Source organism: Danio aesculapii, chromosome 3, assembly GCF_903798145.1.
Source record: "Danio aesculapii chromosome 3, fDanAes4.1, whole genome shotgun sequence".
Lineage (NCBI taxonomy): Eukaryota > Metazoa > Chordata > Actinopteri > Cypriniformes > Danionidae > Danio > Danio aesculapii.
This window is the reverse complement of record NC_079437.1, coordinates 62098834-62118256: the sequence shown is the minus strand read 5'-3', so window position 1 is coordinate 62118256 and position 19423 is coordinate 62098834. Positions and strand designations below refer to the sequence as shown.

Sequence of the window (19423 nt, the reverse complement as noted above, 5' to 3'; positions counted from 1 at the left end):
TAAGTGTGACCTGCCGATACCGATATAACTGATTCTGATTTCTGTTTATTTGGTAAGTGTGACCTGCCGATACCGATATATACTGATTCTGATTTCTGTTTATTTGGTACGTGTGACCTGCCGATACGATATATACTGATTCTGATTTCTGTTTATTTGGTACGTGTGACCTGCCGATACGATATATACTGATTCCGATTTCTGTTTATTTGGTACGTGTGACCTGCCGATACCGATATATACTGATTCCGATTTCTGTTTATTTGATAAGTGTGACCTGCCAATACCGATATATACTGATTCCGATTTCTGTTTATTTGATAAGTGTGACCTGCCGATACCGATATATACTGATTCCGATTTCTGTTTATTTGGTACGCGTGACCTGCCAATATTTGCAGATACCAGTTTTAGCATTGAAATCTAAATGTAGAACTGCGTTGTTTATTTTGTGTTGTGTTGTGTTGTCAGGCACTGATGAGTGGAGGCACCATCCTGACCACTGTCCCTCTGGTGGTGGACACAGAAAAGCTGCCCATCAACCGTATCGCCATCAGTGGGAAACCAGGCTGCCAACCACACAAGGGCGAGAAACGCACCGCTCACAACGCCATCGAGAAACGCTACCGATCCTCCATCAACGACAAGATTTTAGAGCTCAAAGACCTGGTGGCTGGAACTGAAGCTAAGGTCAGCGTTCATTATCAGTCTACACTGCCGTATACATCACAAAGACACTCAAACGGTTAATACATTGCATTAAATCTGAATAAATAAGCTTTCATTGATGTATTGGTTTGAGCTTTAAAGTGTCTTTCTGAGATGAATCTTCTCTCGTTTGCAGCTCAATAAGTCTGCGGTGTTGAAGAAAGCCATCGAGTACATCCGATACCTTCAGCAGTCCAACCAGAAGCTGAAGCAGGAGAACATGGCCCTCAAAATGAACATCCAGAAGAACAGTAAGATCACTTCCAGCCGCCGTAAATCCAATGCCAAGTCAACATGGACCATTTTATCAAATAAATAAATAGACTCAATGATTGGTTAAAAAAAAAAATCTGCATCTTTCTGCATGCACAGACTCACTGGGTGTCCATTAATAACGCTGGTTTCCCTCCGCAGAGTCTCTGAAGGATCTGGTGACCATGGAGGTGGACGTGAAGCCAGAAATCCCCACTCCCCCAGCTTCAGACGTGGGCTCTCCTCAATCCAGCGGCCCATACTCACAGCACAGCAGCGACTCGGAGCCCGACAGCCCCATGGCGGAGGACAGCAAGGTAACACACTCTCACAATCAATGACTTGCTCATCCACTAATGAGGTATAAGGCTTGTTTTTATTAATCGAATCAATAATCTTCATTGGCGGATTGAGATATGATATAAAGTGGGTTTCACACCAGACAAGAAGCACCGCATGGTAAAATTGACCCATGCATGACAAGTGTCAGCAGTTAATCGCAACGAGAATATTTAATATGTTTTCAAGCCTAACACATGATGCAAAGTGTTTAATTGCTGAAGGACAGACCCTACAGGAATATGGCTATGCTTTGTGTGTATTAGGCAGTGGTGGAGAGGGCTGGAGGGATGCTGGACCGCTCCCGCATGGCTCTGTGCGCCTTTACTCTGCTGTTTCTGTCCTTTAACCCACTGGCGTCACTGCTGTGTGGAGGATGGAGCAGCGCTGGAGCCTCGGTGGCGGGAAACGCTGCAGGGAGGAGCATGCTGGCCGTACCGGACTCAGGTCAATATAGACCCGCACACACTGAATCTGCTCTCAGAGAAGTCTGTTTATTTACTTTATAAATGTGTGTATTTATTATATTAGGCTGTGTCCACTCTAATAGGTTATGGTTTAAAGTATTTCACTAACTATATAATATCCCTAACTGAATCTGTGTGTGTGCGCAGGCGAGTCGTGGGGCTGGATGGACTGGATGTTGCCCACTCTTCTGGTGTGGCTGCTGAACGGTGTGCTGGTGGCTGGAGTTCTGATCCGGCTGCTGGTGTATGGAGAACCAGTGACCAGACCTCACTCCGAGTCCTCCGTCCTCTTCTGGAGACACCGCAAACAGGCAGATCTGGACCTGGCCAGAGTAAGTAACACTCATCTGGGGGTCAGAGTTCACCATCATGGAATTTCCAGAATATTTCCAGCCTCTAATGCTAAACATTGATTAATCGTATTTATTATAATCAGACTTGATGAAGACTTGACATTCTCTATTTGTACGTGTCTTCAGAGACCTCTGATTTATCTTAATCTGTTTCCTCCACCAGGGTGATTTTGCGCAGGCGTCCCAGAACCTGAGGACGTGTCTGAAGGCTCTGGGTCGTCCTCTGCCCACGTCTCAGCTGGATCTGGCCTGTGCGGTGCTGTGGTCGGCACTACGTCTGTGTCTGCAGAGACTGTGGGTCGGCCGCTGGTTAGCCTCGCGAGCCGGAATGCTGAGACCGGATCGCCCCTGCAGGAGGACAACTGCAAGAGCTGCCGCGACGCTGCGCTGGTCTACCACCGCCTGCACCAGCTGCACATGACCGGTACAACACTGACTGACACCTTTATTATTTCCTTTTTGTTATATATTTATTTGAGTTTTTGCTGTTATGGTTTATCTCCCCTACTGCCACCGTCTAAAAGATGCTTAGTAGAGGTCTAATATATGCTTAACATATGCTTAATAGATGTCTAATAGATGTTAAATATATGCTTATTAGATGTCTAATAGATGCTTAATATATGCTTAATAGTTGCTTAATAAAGGTCTAATAAAGGTCTGATTCATGCTTAGTAGATGCCAAATAGATGTTTAATAGGCTTAATATATATCTAATAGATGGCTACTAGATGCTTAATTTATATTGATTAGATGTCTAATAGATTCTAATAAATGCTTAATAGATGTGTAATATATACTTAATATATATCTAATAGATGTCTACTAGATGCTTGATATAAATCAATTAGATGTCTAATAGATTCTAATAGATGTGTAATATAGCTTTATATATGCTTTGTGGATGTCTAATAGATGTCTATCAGATACTTAAAATATATCTAATAGATGTCTACTAGATGCTTGATATAAATCAATTAGATGTCTAATAGATTCTAGTAAATGCTTAATAGATGTCTAATATATGTTTAATAAATGCTTTGTAGATGTCTAATAGATGTCTATCAGATGTCTAATAGACATCTAAACATGATGTCTTGGTTAAATCAAGGCTAAATTTAGCTGTCAGGGTATTAAAGGGATAAATAACTACACATGTGAAGTCTGTTTAATCTGTCTATTTGATGATTAGTCTTATTTTGGGCTGTTGTTAGACACTCTATGTTCACCGACAGCGCAAATTAAGCCTCGTTTTAGCCAAGTCATCAATGCTAGATGTCTATTAGATGCCTATTAAACACAAAATTGCCCGGTGTGAGCTCTGCTACTGTACTGCAGACAGAATACTGCAACACACTTTAACCCACACGTGCTAAATCTTCCTGTGTTTGTATGTGTGTGGGCAGGTAAGCTGGGAGGAAGCCACCTTTCTGCGATCCACATGGCTTTGAGTGCCCTCAATCTGGCCGAGTGTGCTGGAGACTGCCTCCCTGTGGCCACACTGGCCGAAATCTATGTGTCTGCAGCCCTACGGGTCAAAACTAGCCTGCCCCGCCTGCTGCACTTCACTACTGTAAGCACGCACGCACGCACACACACACACACACACGTGTTTGTTTCACTATCTAAGTGAGGGCGTATCACAGACTTCTATTGCTTTTCTCTCAGGTTCATTATCCTGTGTGTGGCCTAACCCTAGCCCTAACCTTAACCCTAACCGACTCTCACAGAATCAACTGCACATCATTAGACACTAATAAAAACATCTTCTGACTGATTTAAAAGCACCTTTAAGTAGTGTGGAGCAGTGAAATGTCAACATTAGTGGCTCCTATTGATATCTCACTTTATAAGTGAGGACAATCAAGCCCTTAAGTATAACTAAACACAACACACACACCACACACAAACACACACACGCACACACACATTTTTCACTATGTTAGTGAGGATGTTACACAGACTTCTCTCAGGTTAATGATAGTGGCCTAACCCTAGCCCTAACCTTAACCCTAACTAACACTCACAGAAACCCTTGCTTGTTTTAAGGAAAACCTCAATTATTTTGACTCGTTATTTTATAAACGCAACACAAAATCTCTCTTTTTACAGTGTGTGTGAGTTCTTCATGTGGTAAATGGTGTTTGTGTGTGTGTTTTTTAGCGAGTGTTTTTGAGTAGCGCGCGTCAGGCCTGTCTGTCCCCGAGCGGCAGCGTCCCGCCGGCCATGCAGTGGTTGTGTCACCCTCTGGGTCACCGCTTCTTCGTGGACGAGGACTGGACCATCCGCAGCACCCCAAAGGAGAGCATCTACAGCCAGGCCGGAAACTCAGGTCCGCAGCAGAGAATATAATCATCCTCACATATGAGGAATAAATGAGAGATTTGGGGAGATTCAGACTAGAAACACAAGACCGATGATCAGCCGGTGCAGAAGATACAGTTAAACAGTCAGCGTTATTCACACTCCTGTATATTTTTTCACCAATTTCTGTTTAACAGAGAGAAATTCAACACATATCTAAACATAATAAACATAATAGTTTTAATAACTCATTTCTAGGGCCAGACAGAATCTGCAGACATTTTTCCTATTTCTGCTGACAATTTGGTAAAAAATCTGCAGATTTTTGCTAAATTATTTTAGGAGTATCATAACTAAATATATAAAACTTATATATAAAACTTATCATATATATAAACTTAATATATCATAACTTAATATATGAATAATAAATAATACCTTTTAAAATTTTTATTAAATGTTTACAATGCAAATCCAAATAGATCCACTTTATTGGTAAACAAAGCAAGTCTCCTGTATAATAGATCTACTAATAGACAGAAAATATTACTCTACACAGTTTATTGTAAATAAATCACATGAACATTTTAATATTACCATTATTAAATCACAATAACATTAGTGAAATTAATTTAAAAACTCAATAAATATAAATTTACACACATTTACACAAGTAAATAAACAGCGTGCGCAGATTCCATGTGGGCCTCCTCATTTCTAATAACTGGCATTAAGAGTTAATATCAACACAGTTTTTTGGCCAGAAATAAGATTGTTTCTTGTGTTTTTGCAGTGCGTACACTTTAAAGGAGCTGTGTTATTTGTGTTGTGTGCTAATAATGAGTGTGTGTGTGTTGTGGTTGTCTGCAGTTGACCCATTGGCTCAGGTGACCCAGGCGTTTCGAGAGCATCTGCTGGAGAAGGCGCTATACTGTGTGGCTCAACCCAGAGGAGACAAGAGCCTCGCTGATGGAGACGGGTGTGTGTGTGTGTGTGTGTGTGTGTGTGTGTGTGTGTGTGTGTGTGTGTGTGTGTAATTGTGTGTATGTGTGCACATTCTCACCACTCTGCTACACATTCACTGCTTGTTTTGTTATACATACACACTTGTGTTATAGTATGTGTGTGTGAATGAATGTGTGTACGCTCCCTGACAAAAGTCTTGTCGTTGATCCCAGTTGTAAGAGCAACAAATAATAACTGGACTTCTAGTTGATCATAAAGTGTCAGAAGGTGGATTTCTCTGCTGAATCATCTGCTGATCTGCATCTCAATCATCACCAATACTGCAGAAGACCTACTGGAACCCGCATGGAGCAAGATTCTCACAGAAATCAGTCAAGTTTGGTGAAGGAGAAATCATGGTTTGGGGTTTCATGATTCAGTATGGGGGCGTGCGAGAGATCTGCAGAGTGGATGATCAACATCAACAGCCTGAGGTATCAAGACATTTGTGCTGCCCATTACATTACAAACCACAGGAGAGGGACAATTCTCCAGCAGGATAGCGCCTTCTCATACTTCAGCCTCCACATCAAAGCTCCTGAAAGCAAAGAAGGTGAAGCTGCTCCAGGACTGGCCAGCCCAGTCACCAGACATGAACATTATTGAGCACATCTGGGGTAAGATGTAGGAGGCGTTGAAGATGAACACAAAGACTCTTGATGAACTCTGGGAGTCCTGCAAGAAGGCTTTCTTCACCATTCCAGATGACTTTATTAATCAGTGATTTGAGTCAGAGATGTATGGATGCAGTCCTCCAAGCTCATGATGGAGTCAGACACAATATTCATTCTGTTTCCACTGCAGCATGAGCACATATCTATACTGGACATTATTGAAGGTTCAGTGAGCAGACTTTAGTCTAAGCAGAGTCAGACCTTACTGTCCTAATCAAATCATCAATAATCAAGACATGATCAGATTTTATTGTGCTCAAATAAGCCTCATCTAGAGGCCTTTACCTTTCATATAAGACACTTCTGATACCAAATCATCAACTAGAAGTCCAGTTAATATTTGTTGATCATAAAAATTAGATTAAAGACAAGACTTTTGTAAAACTCTTTTTAAAAAAAACAACAAAAAAAAAAAAAAAAACAAAGAGGTAAAATCTTGTAAATACTATTTGTGCTTATTTTGTTATGCTATCTATTCAGAATCATGAAGGAATCCTAAAAAAATAAATTTGCATCTCGAAAATTTAATAAAATGTCTTTATTTGTGCCCGTTACTCTTCTGAATCTGTCTCATCTGTAGTGTTAATATTGTGCCTGTGTGTGGTGTGTGTGTGTGTGGTGTGTGTGTGTGTTGTGTGTTGACAGTGAGTTCTCGGACGCTCTTGAATACCTGCAGTTGTTGACCAGTGCCGCAGACGGCAGCCGGAGCCACACAACACAATCCTTCGCCAATCGGCTCCAACATGGCCACCGTCACAGGTCAGCTTCATATACTGATGCATTGAGGAGTTCTGTATCAGCAGAATAATAACAACACTGCTGGCTGATCCAGATAATGCCCCATCACAGTTCTAGCTCATCCTCTCGCATCGAGTGTTTAAGTGAAGCCGTCAGGGTGTACAAAATCTCTTCATCTTGTAGGTCTTGCAGGTGTAGATGTTTTCAGGACCAACACTACAAATGAATGGGATTGAAAAATCTCCCAGAATGCATCAGCTCAGTATGGCTGCAGAATGAGCAAGAAAAAGAGCATTAATAAGGATAATGTACTACAAACAAGCATCTATTTATTACATTTATAATGAAGCTAATGTGTTACGGTCATGATCTGTCCACGAAACGTTTTAGAAAACAAAACCGCTAAATTTTGTTAACAATAACTTGGCAACAAAATATTACAATGTATTAAAAATAATATTACAGTAATAAACATTTAAAATTCTGTTAACGTTACCTGATGCCTTGACAGAATAGTCCAATAGAGCATTGTGTAAATACAGAGATTTTTTTTCATGATCCACCAGTTGTAAAACAGAGAGCAAACCTCATAGACTCGTATGTTTTCCAGCTTAAAATGAATAGTGTTCATCAAAATACAAGCACAAAACTAACCAGAGCCAGACCGATCCCACCAAACACTCATTTCAGTCCTGAAAACGTGATGTGCACTTTTGTAGACTTTAGTAAAGAGCAGTGCACTGTGCTTTTTATGTTGCTAGGCAACCATTGTATAAACAGACTTTGCGCTTGAAAGACTTTCAGTTCATTTAAATGCAATGTTGGGACAAAAGTAAATATATTTCCAATCTTAATTCACTTTTTATGTAATAAAGCAAAACTAAATTTATTACTTAGTTACTTTTTACAGGGTTTCCCGCGGGGGGTCTTAAAAAGTCCAAAATTAAAAAAATCTAAATTTAGGCCTTATAAAGTCTTAAATTGGCAGTTGTAGGTCTTAAATATTTTTTGCACAGGTCTTATTTATTCTTTTCATCTAATACTCATAGAAATCCTTGTTTGTTGTTGTTGCTTGGTTTTCGTGGTGTTGTGTGTCTGTTAGTTCACTAGTCCAATGTAATTTGCAGTATTACAAACTACAAATGAGACCAACATGCAATAGCCAATCAGCTGTCTGTTCCTGAACTCAGTGCGCGCGGCGAATGTGACGTCATCGCTGTGTTTGCGGAGTTCCGCTTTGGGTGCGCGCGAGCTCACTAAATTTTTTAGGACTCGGATGAACAGTTCCAGCGGCGCCACGTTTGATTTGAGTTAAATATGAAACACTGAAGAGGTTTTGTCTGAAACAGGTACGACTGTAACAGACATCTGTATGATCCGTCCATGCGTGATCATAAGGAGAACCAGATGACCAGTAATTCTGCCACAGCAGTGGGAAAGGAGGAAAGTTTTTGTAAAAGTTTGGAAAAACCTGAGGGATACGTTTATTAAAACAAAAGAGAGGGCCAGGCAAAAGTGGAGACTCAGGTGTTTTAATATTACAGAATATGTTTTTCCACCATTTATAGCTTTTACACTGATGTAGATGTTACAAGTTTCAATTTAAAACAATTTAATAGTTACAAACTAAAATTAAATAACTGTAAATGAACATATGAACCTGTCGGTTTACAGTATACTGATGGCCAATTTCTAGGCTTTATTGGTGAGAATGGTCAGGAATGTTGGATCATTATTGCCTTTTTAGCTTATAAGTAGAGGACAGAGACTAGTCAGACAGTAGTGTGTGAACTGTTAAGTGGGCTAAATAAAAGTCAGTGTTTTTAGTAAGTGTACTTTTATTGCTTTTATTCTTGCCATAATAAGATATATTATAGAGCAACCCATGTTCTGTAGCATTAATATTTAACTTTATTAGGTAGAACTGTCTGAGATATGAACAAAACCAAGTGATGCCTCAAAGTTTGATTTAAAAACATCTTGAATAGTTCTAAAAATCTTTATAATCGTTAAAATAAAAGATGAAAAACAATAAAAAGCGATTAGTTTAAAAGTCTTCACTGATAATAATGATATGACGGAGTTCCGGAAACTTCCTACTTCTCTGTTTATCCGTCTGACTTTACAGTGGGTTTCTTTTGACCGCCCCCTGTCGTTTCAAAGAATATCTCAATGGCGAACGCGTCAAGTATAAAAGCCTCGTCCGTTTCGTGAGGTGCGCGATGCGGCGATAGCCTTAAGATGTTTGTTTGTTTGTTTTTCCTGTAGTTCAATGGTGGATCTCCCCTGTCTTCAGTACTGTTCAATCAGAATACATTTATTTTACCACTAATGTAGCATTTTCCTCTTCATGTGTATGCCTGCTTTTAATATTGTGATACAGGTCTACATTTAATACTCAATGCTCTTAAAAAGGTCTTAAAGTTGACATGATGATATCTGCAGAAACCCTGTATAAGGAGAGTAATGGGAAAGTGTGTGTTATGTGTGTGTTATGTTAACAGTAACACAGGCTTGAAATAGTAATATCTAGCATTTTTTTCCAACACTGTTACTGTTTCCAACACTATTGAAGCGCATTAAAGCTCTTCCAGATTAATTTAGACTCATTATTTCTGAATATTTACTTGCTCATCTACTAAGAGCTTCTTGATTGAACATTGTGTAGATATTTGGGCCAGAAACAAGACATAACAAGGCAAGACAACAGGGTAGAAATAGGGCCTGATGGTTTTCACTGAAGCTGAAGATATTCAGGGTAAATGAAGGACACTGTGTGTGTGTGTGTGTGTGTGTGTGTGTGTGTGTGTGTGTGTGGTGTGTGTGTGTGTGTGTGTGTGTGTGTGTGTGTGTGCCTGATCTCCGCTGTGTCCTTGACCTCCAGGCTGTGACCCGCACTCTAAGTGGTGGTCCTCAATGGTGGTGGTGGTCATTAATTGGCTGCAGGGAGAGGACGCGGCGGCCGAGGAGACTTTACCCAGCGGTGGAGCATTACCACGCAGCCTGCAGTCCGCAGAGTGAGACGCTTCACACACTCTCTGTCTGTCTGTCTGTGTGTGTGTTTCTGATGATGTGTGTGTGTGGTGTGTGTGTGTTTCTGATGTGTGTCTGTTTCTTACATGTGTGTTTCTGATGTGTGTGTTTCTGGTGTTTGTGTGTGTGGTTTCTGATGTGTGTGTGCGTGTGTGTTGTGTTGTGTGTGTGTGTGTGTGTGTGTGTGTGTTTCTGATGTTTGTCCTGTTTCTGACATGTGTGTGTGTTTCTGGTGTGTGCGTGTGTTTCTTATATATGTGTGTGTGTGTGATTATGGTGTGTGTGATTATGGTGTGCGTGTGTGTGTATCTGGTGTGTGTGTGTGTGTGTGTGTTTTTTCTGATGTTTATGTCTGTGTGTTTCAGATGTGTGTCTGTTTTTGACCTGTGTGTTTCTGATATATATGTGTGTGTGTGTGATTATGGTGTGTGTGTGCGTGTGTGTGTGTGTGTGTGTGTGTGTGTGTGTGTGTTTTCTGATGTTTATGTCTGTGTGTTTCAGGTGTGTGTGTTTTCTGGTGTGTTTTTTCTGTTGTTTATGTTTGTGTGTTTCTGACGTGTTTTTGTGAAGTTTGTGTGTGTGTGTGTGTGTGTGTGTGAGCGCATTTTTGATGTGTGCGAGTATGTTTCTGATGTGTGTTTCTGATGTGTGTGTTGTGTGTGTTCATGCATTGATCTAAATGTGTGTATGTGTGTGTGTTGCAGGAGTCCTCTCCCGAAAGCGTGTGTGAACGTGTTCAAAGCGGTGCGCACCCTGCTGGCCAAACCTGAGAGTCAGCAGCTGAGCCTGAGCTACTGCGAGAGAGCCAGTGTTCTGTTCAGAGACAGCCTGAACCTCGGCCCGCACTGCAGCGCCAACACACTCGACAAGGTCTGTCTGTGGTGTGTGTCTGTGTGTGTGTGTGTGTGTCTGCGCACACGTGTGTGTCCTGGACGGAGCTGTAGTGCATTGTAGTTGCATTGCATGTGTGTGTAGTGTGCAATGTTCCTGCAGTGCAACACAGAGCTGCACCACTGAGACTCCAGTCTGCCCCCGCTCTCTGAATACACACGTCTGGGTCCTGCTGTTATGATCATGTCAGTGATATTGTGGAGTCGTCTGCAGATCAGGGCTGCACGATGCTGCTGAGTGTTCTGAACATTACTCTAGAGAAGAGACTGCACATTCATAACCCCTCTCTGTCACATCATTCCTTCAGCTTCGTCACTTATTCAGCAGAGATCACCACAGCGGAATGAACCGCCAACTATTCCAGCATATGTTTTACACAGCGGATGCCCTTGTAGCTGCAACCCAGTACTGGGGAACACCCGTACACACTCATTCACACACACTATAGTCAGTTTAGTTGATCAGTTCCCCTATAGCTCATGTGTTTGGACTGTGGGGGGAAACCGGAACACCCGGAGGAAACCCACACCAACACGGGGAGAACATGCAAACTCCACACAGAAACACACACTGACCCAGCCGAGGCTTGAACCAGTGACCTTCTTGCCACCACGCCGCCCCTCTCTGCCATAAGGAAACTGCGCACACCATTATTGATGATAATTATACAGCACTGTGCAGCCCTGAAGCAGAGGTTTAGACACAGCATGTACAATACTGTTGTGTGTGTGTGTGTATGGTGTGTGTGTGTGTGTGTGTGTGTGTGTGTGTGTGTGTGTGTGTGTGTGTGTGTGTGTTTTTTATGGTGTGTGTGTGTGTGTGTATATGAATGTTTTTTCTGTGTGTGTGTGTTTTCTGATGTGTGCGCGTGTTTTCTGATGTTTCTGTGTATGTGTGTGTGTGTGTGTTTTTTTAAGGTAAGTGTGTGTGTGTGTGTATATGAATGTTTTTTTTTTCCTGTGTGTGTGTGTTTTCTGATGTGTGCGCGTGTTTTCTGATATTTCTGTGTGTGTGTGTGTGTGTGTATATGAATGTTTTTTTTTTTCTGTGTGTGTGCGCGTTTTCTGATGTGTGTGCATGTTTTCTGATGTTTCTGTGTATGTATGTGTGTGTGTGTTTTATGGTGAGTGTGTGTGTGTATATGAATGTTTTTTTTTGTGTGTGTTTGTTTTCTGATGTGTGCGCGTGTTTTCTGATGTTTCTGTGTGTGTGTGTGTGTGTGTGTGTGTGTGTGTGTGTGTGTGTGTATGCGTGTGTGTGTGTGTGTATGCGTGTGTGTGTGTGTTTATGATGTGTGTGTGTATATGCATGAATGTGTGTTTATGATGTGTGTTAATGTATATGAATTTTTTTCTGTGTGTGTGTGTGTGTGTGCGTGTGTGTGTGTGTGTGTGTTTCTGATGAGTGTGTGTATGTATATGAATTTTTTTTCTGTGTGTGTGTTTCTGATGTTTTTCTCTCTCTCTCTGTGTGTGTGTGTGTGTGTGTGTGTGTGTTTCTGATGAGTGTGTGTATGTTTATGAATTTTTTTCTGTGTGTGTGTGTTTCTGATGTTTTTCTCTCTCTCTCTGTGTGTGTGTGTGTGTGTGTGTTTCTGATGAGTGTGTGTATGTATATGAATTTTTTTCTGTGTGTGTGTGTGTTTCTGATGTTTTTCTCTCTCTCTGTGTGTGTGTGTGTGTGTTTCTGATGAGTGTGTGTTTGTACATGAATGTTTTTTTCTGATGTGTGCGTGTGTGTGTGTGTGTGTGTTTGTGTGTGTGTGTCTCTGATGAGTGTGTGTAGGTATATGAATGTTCCTTTCTGATATGTGTGTGAGTCTGTCTTTGTGTGTGCGTGTGTGTGTGTGTGTGTGTGTGTGTGTGTGTGTGTGTGTGTGTGTGTGTGTGTGTGTGTGTGTGTTTATCTGTGTTTCTGATGTCTGTGTGCACACTTCTGATGTATGTTTCTGATGTGTGTGTGTGTGTGTAGCTGGTGCAGCTGCTGCTGTGTGATCTCCTCCTGGTGACGAGGACAAACGTGTGGCGTGATCAGCAGATCTGCAGCTCCTCCCCGACAGCTGCAGCGTCTCCGGCTGAACTGCAGGGATTCCAGCAGGACCTGAGCTCACTGCGCAGACTAGCACACAGCTTCAGACCCGCCACACGCAGGGTACACACACACACACACACACACTACTGCCATATAAAGACACAGCTTTGAAGGATCAGTTCACCCTAAAATGAATATTTACTCACTCTTTACTCTCCATCAGAACACTTCTGTCTTCTATTGAACACATTGGAGATGCTTTGAAGAATGCTGAAAACTCCTCAAAATATCAGCTATAGTGTTGAACAGAAGACAGAAACTCAAAGTGTTTATAAGCGCTTGATGGAGAGTAAAGAGTGAGACCCTTTACAGACACATATGCAGGGGTTGGACCTGGTTTTAGAGCACTATAATTCATTAGTATGGTGTATGGCCCTACTTTTTTGGCCAGTCCAGCATCAGCTGCTGTTGGGAATGACAGACACGAGTCCTGCACAGCGGCCAGAGGTATTCTGAGCCATTCTTCTTCAGAATAGTGTTCAGGTCACTACTGATACTGCTGGAGGAAAACCTTTCCTGACTCTCTCCTCCAATACACCCTAAAGTGCTTAATAATGTTTAGATCTGGGTACTGTGCAGGCCATAGGAGATGTTCAACTTCATGTTCATGTTCATCAAGACACTCTGTCTCCAGTCCTGCAGTGTGTGTCGCTGCATTATCATCCCGATACATGGCACCACCTTCAGAACACAATGTTTGACCCAGTGGGTCACTTGGTCCTCCAGAATGGGTTGGTAGTTTTTGTTACCCACCACCCATCTAGCACCAGTATTGGGTCTAGGGAATGTCATGATGATATTAAGCCCAAACCATCACTGACCCCCCCATGCTTCACTCTTGGCATCAGCAGTCTGGGTGGGACGCTTCTTTGGGGCTTCTCCACACCGTAACTCTCCCGGATGTGGGAAAGACAGTGAAGGTGGACTCATCAGAGAACAGTAAAAGTACAGTACAAGATTTCACTGCTGGCATCACTGAAAATGATTTGCCATCGGCAGGAGTGAGCAGAGGTTTGTCTCCAGCAGTCGGTCATGTATATTGACCCTGTAGAGCTCGAGAGCAACAGTTCTGCTGGACACAGGAGAGTGGAGCTGCACATTTGATTCTGCAGTGAGTCGAGCAGCTGTGGTCTGATGTGTTCTGGATAAATCAGGGTAATCAGCCGGACGTCTCTATCAGACAGCTTCCTCTGGCGTCCACAGGAATTTTAATATTTATATATGCGTGTATATATGCGTGTATAAATATATATATATATAAATACTTTAATGTTCATATTAAATTATTAGAAATCATTTTATTTTAATATAGTTTTTATAAAGTTTTATTTATTTATATAAATATAAATAAATCTATATATGTGTATATATATATCCTAAAATTGCTTTTACATTCAAACAATGTTTCAAAATGTCTGCATAAAGATTATAGATTTGCATATTTAAATTTAAATATAAATATTTAAGTCTTGTATGTATAGATGCAGATATAGACAGATGTGTATTATGTTTATGTTTGTCGCTGCAGTTGTGAGACGAGCTCTGTAAACTGAATAAGTTCATGAAGATAATGAAGGCTGTGCGGTTTAGAGCAGCTGACAGAACAAGGCTCTGCTAATCTCAGGAAGACAAGGCAAACACTGGATTTTACTTTAGCATGTCTCTATGGTGTGTACCTAACTCTCTCTGTGTGTGTGTGTGTGTGCAGTTGTTCCTGCATGAAGCCACAGCGCGACTAATGGCAGGAGCCAGTCCAACACGCACACACCAGCTGCTGGACCGCAGTCTGCGCCGCCGCGCCACTCCTGGAGCCAGAATAGGTGAACACACACACACACACACACGCAGATATGTGTACACATAAAAATACATACATCCACAAAACACACACACATGCATACATATATACACACACACACACACACATGCATACACATAAATACATCCATCCATACTGTAAATGCATATACATACAAACATATATGCACACACACACACACACACACACAGACATGCATAAACACTCACTCACACACACACATACTTTAAAGGGGTGGTCCACAGTGTGTTTTTAAGGCGTGGTTGTGTTTATAAGATGCAGAGCAGTGTGTGCTCATGCTTCACTTGTAGAAAATCAGGTGATTTGTTCATATATCTGACTTTGATTATATACAGCTACTCTACAAACATGATGACGACTGTCATATTTCCTAGTTCCTCCGAAGGCCCGCCCTCAAAAGGCTCTGATTGGTCAGCTAACATAATGTGCTGTGATTCGCAGATCGGCTCCACAACACCAGGAAGCGTCACGTACCTTTATGCACACACATTTGCGCTGTGTAAACAGTCAGTCAGGGGTGTGTTTACCAAAAAACGACATAACTTGCAGCTGAACTATCAGAGTACGAGGCATCGTTTGGGAGAAGAACGATGTAGTGATTGTGTGTTTCCCAAAACCGTTAGTTATAACGTAAAACGCTCATAATGACACTCTAAACGGAGTCTAAACTACTTCTTTAGACATAATAGACAAAACATAATTTTTTTTGGTGCAAATTATATTGTTTTACTCGCATTTAAAAAAAACCCCAATATTAGTTTAGGTAAAAACATGCACTCGTTTTCCATATTAATTGAAATATTTGTAAACGGCACATATAGAGCCTGTTTTATTTATAAATGTTATTGAAAATATTCCACATTCTATTCTAAAACATAAAACCACTTAGCTAATGCGTATTCTAATCTCATATGTGCATCATAGAAATCGTTAATTGTTGTAATTTACAGTTGGCTACTTATTAAGAAATGAAAAAAATCCTACTTCATAATAACAATAGCAATAATAATAATTATGATTATTATTATTGTTTTTTATTATTATTAGTATTATTAATTTATTATTATTGTTGTTGTTATTAATATTATTATTATTAAATTATTATTATTAATGTATTATTATTATTATTATTATTATTATTTTATTTATTGTTTATTATTATTAATTATTGTTATTATTAATATCATTACTATTATTGTTTATTATTATTATTATTATTATTAATTTATTATTATTAATTTATTAATATTGTTATTATTATTATTATTATTGTTTATTATTATTATTATTATTATTAATATTAATTTATTATTATTGTTATTATTATTATTAATTTATTATTATTATTGTTATTATTAATATTATTTTTATTAAATTATTATTATTATTAATGTATTATTATTATTATTTTTTATTATTGTTTATTATTATTAATTATTGTTATTATTAATATTATTACTATTATTGTTTATTATTATTATTATTAATTTATTATTATTAATTTATTATTATTGTTATTATTATTATTATTATTAATTTATTATCATTATTATTATTTTATTATTAATTTATTATTATTTTATTATTAATTTATTATTATTATTATTATTAATTTATTATTATTATTATTATTATTACGTAGGGAACAAATTGTCAATATAAAGAACTGTAAAAATACTTTAAAAGCAAATGACTTGTAACATAATTACAATGAAACTGTAAGCACTTCTGTCTTTGTGTCGTGTCCTTTGGAAGCCCAAATACAGAAACAGAAGAAGCTCTGAGGAAATAGCAGCGTTTGGTCGACATATTAGCTTTTTCTGCTAATAACGTTACAGCGTCTCTGGCCACGCCCCTTCGCTACATGTAGCAAATGTGCGTAACCTGAAGCGTTTGTGATCTCACTAGCCCAGTTGTATTTGTTTGTAGTCCCTAAACTTCATTGGCTGTAGGCTTTGCTAAGCTAACTCTGTGAAAGCCAAGGTCTCCCTTTGCATTGAACTTTGAGCGTCTTCCATTCAGAGATGTTGTTTATGTTCACACAGCTACATCACACATCAGCTACAGTTTAACATATGATATCCTAGTGGACCACCCCTTTAAATGAGTCGTTATTATTTCTGAAAAGCCCACAATAGTTTTTGCTTGTCCAGAAATGCTTCATGATCTCCCAATTAGGGTTATTTACCCACCCTGAACTCAATGTGTGTGTGTGTGTGTGTGTGTGTGTTTCTGTGTGTGTTCAGAAGAGTGCGAGCTTCATCCTGGTCAGCGTGAGCAGGCGGAGGCAGTGATGCTGGCGTGTCGGTTTCTGCCTCCATCTTTTCTGTCGGCTCCTGGGCAGAGGGTGGGCATGCTGGTGGACGCCGCGCGCACACTGGAGAAACTGGGAGACAAACGCACACTACACGACTGCCAGCAGATGATCATCAAACTGGGCAGCGGCACCACCGTCACCTCCACCTGAACACACACACAACACGACTGCCAGCAGATGATCATCAAACTGGGCATGAACACACACACACACACACACACACACACATGCATGTATACATGGTTTACAGGGACACTCCATAGGTGTAATGTATTTTATACAGTAAAAACCACTTATGGTATGGCCCACCCCTACCCTTAAACCCAACCCTCACAGGAAACCTGCGGCAGAATTTGAATATCAAAAGACCTCATTAAGTATGATTTGAATTAGAGGGACACGAGGTGCGACCCTGTAAACCACCTTAATATAATACAACTAAGTCATATCCTGTGTGTCCCTGTAAACCACATATACTTACACACACAGCACTTTGACCAACACACACACTTATATACGTGGTTTACAGGGACACCCCAGAGGCGTTATCTATTTTTATACAGTAAAGTCTGCTTATGGTATGGTCCTCCCCCACTGCTACCTATAAACCCATCCCTCACAGCAAACCTGCGGCAAGGTTTGAATATCAGAAGACCTCATTAATTATGATTTGAATTAGAGGGACACGAGGTGTGACCCCGTAAACCACATTAATAGAGTACAAACAAAGTCATACCCACAACTGTGTGTCCCTGTAAACCACATATACTTACACACACAGCACTTTGACCAACACACACAGTTGTATACATGGTTTACAGGGACACCCCAGAGGCGTTGTGTATTTTTATACAGTAAAATCTGCTTATGGTATGATCCTCCCCCACTGCTACCTATAAACCCAACCTGCGGCAAGGTTTGAATATCAAAAGACCTCATTAATTATGATTTTGAATTAGAGGGACATGAGGTGTGACCCCGTAAACCACATTAATAGAGTCCAACCAAGTCATACCCACAACTGTGTGGCCCTGTAAACCACATATACTTACACACACAGCACTTTGACCAACACACACACTTGTATACGTGGTTTACAAGGACACTCTATAGTGTAATGTATTTTATACAGTAAAATCTGCTTATTTTGAATTTCAAAGACCTCGTAAATATGATTTTGAAGCATTTTTAATTACAGGACAGTGTAAAGCAGCTTGGAGTATAACTAGGCCAAACACTGCAAAAAAAACAGAGTCTCACTTAGAGTTTTTATCTTGTTTCTAGTCCAAATATCTAAAAACTCCTCAATCTAGAAGTGTTTTCTAGACAAGTACAATATATAGTGTTGTTTTCAGCAATAATGAGTCAAAATGAAGTGAGTTTTTCATTAAAACAAGCAAAATAATCTGCCAACGGGGGAAGAAAAGTCCAATTATTTCAGAACAAAAAACAAGATAATTCTGCTTCCTCCATTGGCAGATGATTTTGCTCATTTTAAGGAGAAACTCACTTCATTTTGATCTATTTCTGCAAAAAAAGCTTCTTGATTTAAGAATTTTTAGATATATGGACTAGAAACAAGACAAATTTAGCCGTGTAATCAAGTCAGTATACAACTCTGTGTCCCTGTAAGCCACATAAACCTGTACACACACACACACGCACACACACGCACACACACACACACACACACACACACACACACACACACACACACACACACACACACACACACACACACACAGACAGCCAGCTCTTCACTTCAGGAACCTCTGCTTTGGTTTTTATCCTGACAATTCATGACGCGTTCATCATGCACACTGAACACCGGTGATGATGCAGCGACGGGACCCTCTTTTTAAAATTATTAAATTAATTATTTAATTTATTTATCTGCCCTTCTAAAAAGATCAGGTGTTTTTTGTTTTCTTTGTGAAGCCCTGCGCTGTCAGTGGCCATTAGATGGCGCTCTGCTCACACACACACACACACACACACACACACACACACACACACACACACACACTGTAGAGATCAGCTTTACTCTACACTATGGCAAACTCTTCAACATTTAACATCCTCTACTAGTGTTTATTCTCACTCTGCTGCTCCAACTTATTTTCTTAGCGTGTATGTTTTCCATAAAGCATCAGTTCACCCCAAAATCATCCTTCACTTGCTTTAAAACCTGAGTTTCTGCTCATATTTTGGGTGAACTATGACTTTAAATACTAGCATGTGTCCATTAGCAGGCAGTGTTTATTATTTATGTTATAATAACATTTTTAAAAACATCTCAGTACAAGTACACGTTTATTATATACTATATTAAGTATATTTGTGTATTTTACTAGTACAATTGCTAACTAATGAGTACAGTTCTGATTATTCAAAAGGCAGCAACACAAATG

At 39.9% G+C, this 19423-nt stretch overlaps 1 protein-coding gene across 1 annotated transcript; it reads left to right on the top strand.

The window, feature by feature from the left end:
• The first annotated feature begins 452 nt into the window (after positions 1–452).
• On the top strand, positions 453–18767 carry LOC130221808 (sterol regulatory element-binding protein 1-like). Its single transcript, XM_056454404.1, is given in 17 exon segments — positions 453–690; positions 845–959; positions 1123–1277; positions 1566–1746; positions 1914–2098; positions 2283–2463; positions 2466–2543; positions 3526–3692; positions 4283–4451; positions 5294–5402; positions 6748–6832; positions 6834–6861; positions 9725–9857; positions 10578–10743; positions 12736–12915; positions 14564–14675; positions 16942–18767. Coding segments are annotated over 17 exon segments (2478 nt in total). The 5' UTR covers positions 453–477; the 3' UTR covers positions 17163–18767.
• The last annotated feature ends 656 nt before the right edge of the window (positions 18768–19423 follow it).